The sequence below is a fragment of the Ziziphus jujuba genome, chromosome 2 (genome assembly GCF_031755915.1).
Source record: "Ziziphus jujuba cultivar Dongzao chromosome 2, ASM3175591v1".
NCBI classification, from domain to species: domain Eukaryota; kingdom Viridiplantae; phylum Streptophyta; class Magnoliopsida; order Rosales; family Rhamnaceae; genus Ziziphus; species Ziziphus jujuba.
The window spans coordinates 3,572,490-3,583,046 of NC_083380.1; the positions used below are offsets into that span (position 1 = coordinate 3,572,490).

Consider the following 10,557-nt stretch of genomic DNA (forward strand, 5'->3'; position numbering starts at 1 on the left):
GAGAGAAATGTCATGTTTCCAATGGAGGCAGGAAGCTTCCCATGCAGGCTAATGGATTCCAAGTCAAGGTCTTGTATCTTCTCCCATCTACCCCCGAACAGTTGATGTCAACTTGCTGTAAGATCATTGTGACCAAGATATAAAAACTGTAAATTTGGAAGGTCACTAAAACCAAGTGGAATTCTTCCAAAGAATCTACCACTATTTAAATCCAAAGTAACAAGGCTGCTAATATTAACAAGCCAATCAGGTATTTTTGAATTCAAGTCATTAGACCTAAGATCTAGGAAAACAAGTTAAGTTAAATTTACAAAGGTAAGACGAGGAATGGAACCATATAAGCTACAATCAGATAGATGCAACTCAATTAAGGATGAGAACTTATTTAGTTTCATAATCCAATGTGATCCTACATTTGAAAGATCAACTGCATCCATGTCAAGATGCATAAGAGAAACAAGACCTGTTACCCAATCAAGATTATCAACGTATAAACCTGAATGCCATTCCAAAGTCAGACTATTATCAAGATCAAAATACTGCAAGCTAGAAAGGTTCCCTAAATTTTGAGGAATTGCACCACTAAACCCAGCATTTGAAAGGTTTAGATATTGCAAATTTTTTAAAGATCCAAGAAATTCAGGAATTAGGTTGTCAATGAATGCATTTAAACTCAAGTCCAAATGTCTCAAGGACTTCAGTGTCATCAATGAAGGACTTATATCCCTACTGATAGTAGGGTGTACATACCTGCCAAAAAACTGAAATCCGTCTTGATGTGGATCACGGAGATCAACTGCAATAACAGCTCCAGATGTGTTATCACAACTTATTCCCCACCATTGGCAACAGTTGCTTCCCTTCCATGAAGAAAGCCGGTTTGCAGGATCATTAAGACCATTCTTGAAGTCAATGAGAGCTTCTTGATCCTACTCCCAGCAATTCATCAAGTGAGCATTTGTGTTGGGAAGAAATTCTCTTGTCATTAAGCAGAGAAGCAGTAATATAAATGGAAGCCCTGTAATTGTTTCCATTAAAGGTACAGCCTTTATGCCAGAATCCATGAAGGGAATTCAAAATAAACTGTGTTTTTGTGAAGAGGGAGAAGAAACTTTGAATTGAAAGTAATAGATAAAAAATGTAACCTAGTGGCTGTATTTATGCATGAAAAAAGTTATTGCTAATAATATAAAATTGCTAAAAGCACCATCTTACTGACCCCAGCAGAAACTGGTCTGGACTTGGTTCTCCATTGCTGTTCCATGGTGATGATAAATAATATAGACACGTTACTGAATCTGGAGACAAGCAGGTCATTTTTCCAAGTCAATGTGGAAGCCACTGAGAAAATGTCTTCTTTTCTTTCTACTTGGCTATCTTGGTAAAAGGTCTCTGCCACCTTTTATTCAGAAAAGAATAAAATATAAGAAAATATAACAAAATTAGAGATAAACAGGTCTATATAACTTGTTTATGTAGATAATAATGATCATCAACTTCATTTTTCCAAATTTGTTCGAATTTATTCCACAAAAGGCTTACTGTAATAATAAGATTTGGCATACAGTTGGAATTTGTCGCATCCTAATTCAATACCCTTTTGATTCTTCAATCATGCTCTCCCTCTTTCTTTCTCTGTTGCTTTATCTGCAAGTTGATGACAATTTGGAAACCCCGACAGAGTGATTTTAGGCGAGTAAAGAGGCGTAAAATTGTATTAAAATAGAGGGTAACTAGATCCATCCTTTAAAGCATTTTATAGTTTATTTATAGTGCATGGTATTTGAAGCGTATTTTCTTCAGGAGTTGTGTTATAATCATCTAGCTTTTGCCTTTCATAATAAAGGTTACCATATAAAACTTTTCATTTTCATGACCCCCTTCATTTATAATCGACCACAATAAGAACCTCGGCAATTTTTTAAAAATGAATGATTCACAGCTATGTACATGGTAACTACTACACAATTTCTACTTTCCCATCGTCAGAATTTTCATAGAATAAGATAATAAAAGTTATTTATCTTTATGTATATTAGCTGTTATAAAATATATATTATAATGCACTTTAATGGAAGCCCTGTAATTGTTACCATCAAAGATAGACACTTCATGCCAGAAACCAGAAATGAAATTGAAAAATAAACTGTCTTGGTGAAGAATGAAGAAGCGTTCTTATATAAGAACAAACTTCCAATTAACCAACAATAATATGAAAATATAGGAAATTTCGATTGAATAAGAAACCAAAATATGAACAACTTTTGAGGAAGCCACGGAAAAATTCAAGATCCGGTAAAGCTAATTAGTCCATTTTTCCTTTGCAGATTTTCCGTCGTCTCATGGTAAAATATAGTTAAAATTGTCAAAAAGTATGGAAAATTATTTATAGGTATAAAATAAAACTAAGCATGCCTTTCACCTTATCTATTCACATAATATATTTCTTCATGATATAATTTCTACAAGTTGGAAAGGAAGATAAAAATTCTTTTACAATACTACATACCATATTATATGTTTCAGCCGATCATGGTCTTCTCCCAACAACTTGAATTGATACATATTTCTCTTCTATATTTTTGAACCATGCACGTTGAAAAGTCTATGGGAATCTTGTATTGTAAAATTATATATAAAAGTAATCATTTTCTAGTCTTAAAATAGTATTTTATTATAATAATCAAATAGAAGCTATTTTATTATAACAGTATTTTATTATAATAATCATTTTCAAGGCAAGTATGTCTCTTTACCAAGTCAGTGATAAAAGTAATTCTCTCGTCCTGATATTCATATACAAATTTCTTTTTCGATCTTAGCTCCCTTTGTGGCAGACAAGAATAAAACTATAACAAAAAGTGCTAAAAAGCAAGTCATTTTGGTTGTTTAATATAGATAATAGTGATAATCAGATTCATTTTTTTCCAACTTTGTTGAAATTTATTCCATGAAAGGCTTACTTTAATGATGACATCTGCAATGATAGTTTGAAGATGTTGCATCCTTAACTTTGGATTATTCAAACCTGGTTTCTCTCTCTCTCTCTCTCTCTCTCTCTCTCTCTTTGCAGGGTAATTGGTGCCACTTTCTTCCTTAAAGTCAAATTCTGCTCGAGATTTTGTCCTGAAGTGCCAAAACATGATCAGTTTAAGGACTATATTTGTGTAAGCAAAATTTCGGATAAGGGCCACTATGCAAGCATAATTCAAGTTCAGGGACAAAGTACGTGAATGTCTGAAAAATTAGATATCCAACCCAACTAAGAATGCATTATTAAGATTTAAAAAAAAAAAAAGATTAAAAAAAAAAAAGATAGTCTTTAAAACTGTTGTTTAATAAGCAATACAAAGCATGTCACTATCTGATTCAGTATTATAAAGGGGATGATCACATTATGCTGATAAATGCTTAAGTTATGTGGAAATTTACAAAATGAGAAAACTAACTGAAGATGGATCTAGAAACCAAATTTTTGTTTATCACATCATTTCTATGCATGTATAGTACTCACTCTGTAGACCGTAGGCAATATTATAACTAGCTGTTCGTGATTCTAAGAAGTAAAGACTATACTTAACAAGCCATTTATTGACAAGTATTTCTTGAAACAGTTATAAACAGCAAAGTTTGTTAGGGTGGAATGAAACTTGACAAAATATATAGAGCATTAAAGGCTATTTGTTTTAATATTTTTCTTCAATCTGCAAGCATTGAGACTGTTTAGAAGTCGTATTTCGGCAGAAGTTCTCTCCTCCAATATCAAATAAAGTTGTGAAAGATACTACAAAGGCAATTCAACTTTTGTAATATGGAGATTAACTCTCAAGTGTTGAGTAAAGAAAAACACTCAAGTCTCATTAATTCCCCTTAAAATCTTTGGAGAAAATAATCTTTTTTTTCAAGAGCTATATATATATATAAAATGTGCGGCAAACGTAATAAATTTTTTTCTTTTAAAGTTTCTTATCAGATGTAAGAATAGCATGGCATCTAATCCAAATGATAACTTGTGAAGCAGTGAGCTTCTACGCAAAGAAATAATGGAAAACCAGACATGACAAAAGGCTCTGCTTATTACTTGACTTGACAAACGGTTTTGCTTAGTATAGTTTCTAATTACATTTTCGTTTATGTGCATAACTAATTAATGTTGTTTTTAGAACCCGAAAGCTATTTTGCAGTTACAAGGAGAAACAGAGGCATGTTCTGTTTTTGTTTTTTGTTTTGGTAATTGATTTTTCCTTTTTCCTTTTATTTTCCCTTTTTTTGGGAGGAAGGGGGGTGGGGGTGGCACGTTTAAAGCAAGAATGTCAAGAAAGCAAGGAAGTTATGCTCCCCCCTCCCTGTAAACTTGGTGCAACAACCTCAAATGTGTGAAATTGACACAGTGAGGAAGCCAAGAATATGCATGTTAATATGCAAGCTAATATGCCTCACAGCACTTAACCAGAAATTTCACATATTTCATAAAGCTGAAAACTAGTAGAAAATTGACATTTACTATAATATTGATCTGAACACAGCTTTTAAAACCATCACAAAGGTTGGGATAGTGAAACAGAAAAAAGAAATGTACTATTTGTAATTAGATAATCTATGAGAAAACCCTTCTCCTTCATGCTTTCAACGGTGTCCCTGAAATTCACTTCCAAAGAAATTAAGCTGACATTGAAAACCTCTTTGCTTTCTCGTTGAATATATGGTGAAGCTTCTCACCTTCCCCAACAGGAAGTAATCACAAACAGAAAAGCATTTTCTGAGTTTAGTAAAGTTAAGTAGATGAGAAACACATTGTCAAAGAAACATATTATTATTAGGAAGCAGATATAGTAACAAACTGAAGAAAGAAAACATACTCTTTATCTTCTTTGCTGATGCCTTCCTGTCCTCTGCTTTGTGGTTGTATATTTCAACCACAAATATAGTATTCTATCTACAACTTTATCAACAACATCAAAGTAGGCTATGCTCCAAGATTTTCTCATCGTCATTATCAAATACGGAACAAGAATTCCAGCTGCAAATCCCAATCCAATGCTCAAGTAAAACCACTTATTAATGAAGCTGTCACCATTACCAGCATCCTTGGGAGTTGTCCGTCCCTTATCTGGTTTCCCATTTTTATCACTACCTGGACATTTTACAGCAAGTTGACGACTACAAAGGCCAACATTTCCAGCAAAAGAGGATGCATTGAAGGTGAGCATCTGATCTTTATCAGGAATAGGACCAGACAATTCATTGTTTGACAGATTCAGATACCCCAGGGATGAGAGTGACCCCAAGCTTTGAGGAATCGCACCGGAGAACCTATTACTGGAGAGATCAAGAGAAAGCAATTCCTTCAACTTTGAAATGCTTTCGGGAATATGACCAGTAATTTGGTTGCTTGACAAGTCGAGAACGAGCAACCCCAACAAATTTGTTATCTCTATAGGAAGATCTCCGCTCAAATTATTTCCTGAGAGGTCTAGTGCCGTTACAAGAGAAAGGGTCTTCGTATATCTTAGAGGCTGGCCTTTCATATTTACAACAAAGCTTTCATAGTAGCTGCCAACAATCTCGTAGTTTCCCCCTCCGAGTATGTAAATGCCACTACGGGAAGGCCTATACAATAGATAATGGTTAATCATTTGGGCTTGTGACATGTGCATACCTTTGAAATGTCCAAAGCTAGGCGGAATACTGCCTACCAACTGATTTTCTGCTAGGTCCAGGATCTGTAGTGAGCTTAAGTTTGATAGCAGAGCTGGAAGTTCTCCTGAAAATGAATTAGACCTCAAGCTAAGAATTCTTAGCCTTTCAAATCCTTTCCCAATCCATGGTGGAATTACACCACTTAATCTGTAGTTTCCAAGATTTAGTGTTTCCAAACTAGATAAGTTTTGGAAAGATGATGGGAGCCGTCCGTAGAGCTTGTTGCCATGCAGGTGCAATGTTTGAAGCCCACCTAATTGACCCAAGAAGGTAGGAATGGTTCCAGACAAGTTGTTATTACTAATGTCTAGTACAGAGAGATCAGAACAATTTCCAATACTTGATGGAATACTTCCAGTTAAGTTGTTATTGGAAAGATCAATGGCTTTAAGATAAGGACCAATGTTACATATTGAAGCGGGGATTTCTCCATTTATCTGGTTGTAAGCAATAGAAAGGAAAACCAAGGACTGGCTTATATTATTTGGAATATTACCAGAAAGTTTATTTTTGGATAGATCGAGTATGTTAATGCCACGTGGTTTAGGAATAGACCCACTGAAGTTATTTGAGCTGAAATCAACTACTGCACCCGTTAAATGAATGACTTGACTTGGAAAGCCAAGTGCACTAAACTCTAGTCGACTTGGTAGTTGACCTGCTAGTTGATTAAAAGAAAGATTCAACCGTAATAATGGATAAGAAAATTCCCAAAACCAGTTAGGTATGGAGCCAGAAAGGCTAGCATTTGAGAAATCCAAAGACATTACTTGCTTTTGTGACTTGAGCCAAGCAGGAAATGAAGGACCCAAATGGCAGGCTCTCATTGAAAGAGAAGAGATTTGAAATGGGGGAACCCAATTGGAATTGACATTCAATTTGAAAGAGTTTGAAGACAGATCTAAATAACTTAGCTTTTTTAGCTTTAAAAAATGTGCTTCAGTAACTACACCTGTCAATTTATTGGAAGAAACATCAAATGTAGACAACTCGGAAAGTTGTCCCAAACTTTCTGGGAGAGTCCCGTTTAGTGCATTGTCATTTAGTTTCAGGTGGGTAAGATTTTGCTGTAATATTCCAAAAGAATCTGGGATGGGACCCCTAAACCCACTATTAGAGAGGTTCAGATACTGCAAATTTTTCAAAGATCCAAAAAATTGAGGAATTGTGTTGCCATCAAATGTGTTGAAACTCAAGTCCAAAAGCCTCAAGAACTTGAGTTTCGTCAATGAAGGTCTAATTTCCCCACTAGGGTTCCAGAATCCAGACGTACCTGTAGATTCATCATAATTATTTGGATATGGGTTATGGAGATCAACCGCAATAACTGCTCCAGAAGTGGTCTCACAGCTTATTCCCCACCATTGACAACAGTTGCTTCCCTTCCATGAAGAAAGCCGGTTCTCAGGATCATGAAGACCATTCTTGAAGTCAACAAGAGCTTCTCGGTCTGAATCCACGCAGTTTGTTAATTGAGCGTCACTGTTGAGAAGAAATTCTCTTGTCACAAGGCAGAGAATCAGAAACATAAATGGAAGCCCTGTAATTGTTTCCATCAGAGCTACAACCTTTTTGCAAGGAAACTGCGTTTTTGGTGAAGAGGAAGATCAAGAGGAATAGTTTTTGAAAATAAAAGCAAAGAAAAAGAAGATGACTTTCTTTTTTTGTTTTTTTTTTTTTTTGGGGCTCTGAATATGGAAGATGACTCTGTGTAGCAAATTAACAATGCTTGCATGTACCCACGACCAACCACTAACGTGGCCTTTTCTAACCCACTAACGGCGGCGTTTCTCTCATTTTCTAAACCAGCCGTGTTGTAAACGTTGGAAAAAATATCCATTAATTTGGATCATTTAATTATTTCTGACATGTAAAAAATGCATTTTTATTTTATGTTATTACTTTTGGATGTGAGAGTGGGCTCGTTGGGAAAGGACGAGACACGTATAAGCTTAATAAAATATAAATAAACAATTAGAAATTAAAAATTAAAAAACAATAAACAAAAAAAAATTTAGATTTTTTGGAAATTAAAAAATATATAATTCTTTTTTCATTTTCTTTCTAGATCAATCAAAGAGCTGTTGACCTAGTTGGAGGTTAAAAGGTGGAATTATATGTAACAATATATTTTTATTGTGAAATATATAATTATAGGGTTATTAGCACTTTTAGTCCCTGAATTATACTTTCATTTGTACTTGGTCTTCAAACTTTTATTTTTTAGACATTTTGGTCACTAAACTTTAATTTAAGTTACACGTTGATCCTTAAGATTATTTTTACTAACATGAATAGAAGCCCTAGTATTTGTTTCTATCAAAGGTACACTCTTTATATCTGAAATTACCTGAATATGAGGAATAATTATTGAGGAAGATCAAAGGAAAAGATATTAAAACAATTTGAATCTCAATGAGATACAATTATATATAAATACTAAACTTTGAAAAGGATTTGCTTATAGTAATGTGCACATTGTTGGTTTTTGAGCAGCTAACTGTGACCTACAACTAAAGAAATTGACAAATATATATATATAATTCTTCTATAGTGCAGATTCATGCATATCCATCATTAAGTACATGTTATTTTAATTACAACACCTAATATGCATGAATGCACATCAAAATATAATGCTGATATCCACATCCAAGGGCAGAGGCAGGATGTTCGCATTTGGGGGCCAAGGTTTTCGTCAAAATATACATATATATACCACAAAAAATTTTAATGTACAACATTTTATAATAGCACAAATAAAAACATGTATTTTTGTTTTGTATGGTTAAAAAGTATATCTAATTTTATTATAGTATTTTAACTGGATCATATATCAATTCATTCAAAAATAATAAAATAAAAACAAAACATAAATAAAAATAATATAATATCCTTTTTCCTGTTAAATTTCTAAAATTATTTAGAATTGAATCTATACTATTTTGGTTTTTTTTTTTTTTTGGGCAAATATGTTAGATTCATAGACAATTAACCAAAAAAAAAAAAAAAAAAAAACAGATGGAATGGAATTGAAAACGAAAAAGAAAAACACAAAAAGTAAATGATTAAAAATTGGAAGTCAATACATATCAAAGACAACGAGGAGGAAAATTTTTATTTTTTTTTATTTATTATCTTTTTACGGTATATTATAGGACATAAATAGGATGAAAAATATATTGTTTATCTAACTTTAAATGAAAAAATAACTATAAACATTATAATCCAATATTTTCTAAAAATAAATTAATTAAGATCCACATAAAAAAATCCAAAAAAAAAAAATCCTAGCTTGATTTGAAGACTAAAAAAATTAAAATTAATTTTATAATGAGGCCAACAAAGCTAAAAACTCAAAAAATTTATATAATATATATAAAATATCAAAAGTGAAAATGGGAAGTATGGCCCCTGAAGCCAAAACCCACCTTCGCTCCTGTCTACACTATAAAATTGTTATATAGCCAGCAACCAAGTAAATGCGGCGACGAAGAAAAAACAGAGGTGAATAGCTTTTCGTTCCATTTCACAGTCTGGTGCTTACGTCTACACCCCATGGGTTCCACCTCAAAGCAAGACCAAAGGCCAAGATTTATTATATTTGTCTATACCTTCAATCTTGGCCTTAAATGTGTCAAGATTTTACCATACAAGAAAGGTAAAAATATCTCTAAATCTATTTTTAAGTTAAAATATATTCACCACAAAAATTCTATTTTTAAGTTAAATTATATTTACCACGATATCGCCCTGGTGGGGGACGACTGTGCAATCTTGTGCGATTAGCTATGACATCTGCACGATAAACTTGAACGCTTCAACACATGTAATGCTTGGAAGACAAAATCCCTTGACTCATGCTCAGCCATACATATGAGATGGACTAATTCTATCTTGCTTTTTGTTTCCCTTCTTCTTTGCTCTGTCTTGTCATTTCAGTTCCTTTCATTCCCTTAAAGTCTATTTAATTAATCCAGCTAAAACTTCAACTGTTCCCACCAATGCAATACCAAAGTTGGAAAATTATTGACGACCAAGTCTCAAACTCATTACAAACTTCTAAGGAGCCAAGTGGGTCTCTTTTTTCCAAGTCAATGAAACTTCTATAGACAAGATCATGGCAATGTAAATCTGTGTACTTTGATGAATGTAATTGCTGAGAAATCTCTGTATGTCATTCATCAATTATGAAAACTACTATTTCTTTCAAACGTACATAATATTTTTCAAATTTATATTTTTAATTTGACACTATTTAAAATTTCTACGACAGTTTTATTGGAAAAAGAAAAATGTATACAAATATAATTTTCCTAGTTCATTTATTTATCCTTTGAAACAAATTTATCTTTTTAATTGAGGTGGACATATTTTTCTTTTAATTTTTAATATTTATAAACATTTTTTCAAATTATTTTTCTTTCAAAAATTAGCTTTTAATAATTTATCATATTTGGCCCGTCAACTGTACAAAATCTTATCTTTATTCTTAAATTATGCAAAAATATCGCTTTGGTCTTTAAACTATGCAAAAGTCTCTTTTTCTTCCTTATAAAATTACCAACCTTACCTCCGATAAAAAGGATAACATGACATGCACTTGTTACTTCCTTGAGACAAACTGAACTGACATTGGAAAATCAATAAGACGACTTTACAGAAAAATCTCTGCCGTAACCACGTTCTTCTCAAGACAGCGACATCTCTCCAACTTTAGGAATGCATGCCAGACCAATCTGTAAATAGAAATATTATTGGACTACTAGCTCACCGATCGAAGTTGTAAAATGCATAGCACCCCAATTAATAAGTCATTGTGCCACTAAAAGTCATGACGTAACAGAACCATCTTAT

The 10,557-nt window shown here is 33.1% G+C and overlaps 1 protein-coding gene across 7 annotated transcripts; it reads right to left on the minus strand.

The window, feature by feature from the left end:
• Positions 1-638: 638 nt before the first annotated feature.
• Positions 639-7,443, minus strand: LOC132800414 (receptor-like protein EIX1). Of its 7 annotated transcripts, none has more exons than XR_009635480.1 (5): positions 4,860-7,443; positions 2,964-3,126; positions 1,597-1,647; positions 1,220-1,399; positions 639-1,018 (listed from the first exon to the last, which is right to left on the minus strand). XR_009635480.1 is itself a non-coding variant. In XM_060813987.1 (2 exons), the coding sequence occupies exon 1, from the start codon at positions 7,254-7,256 to the stop codon at positions 4,863-4,865; it is 2,394 nt and encodes a 797-aa protein (XP_060669970.1). In that variant the 5' UTR covers positions 7,257-7,443; the 3' UTR covers positions 4,409-4,759; positions 4,860-4,862. The 7 variants fall into 7 exon arrangements, 2 of the variants coding, with proteins under 2 accessions (XP_060669970.1, XP_060669969.1); XR_009635479.1 differs by having other exon boundaries at positions 1,566-1,647; XR_009635476.1 differs by having other exon boundaries at positions 1,543-1,647.
• Between the last annotated feature and the right edge of the window lie 3,114 nt (positions 7,444-10,557).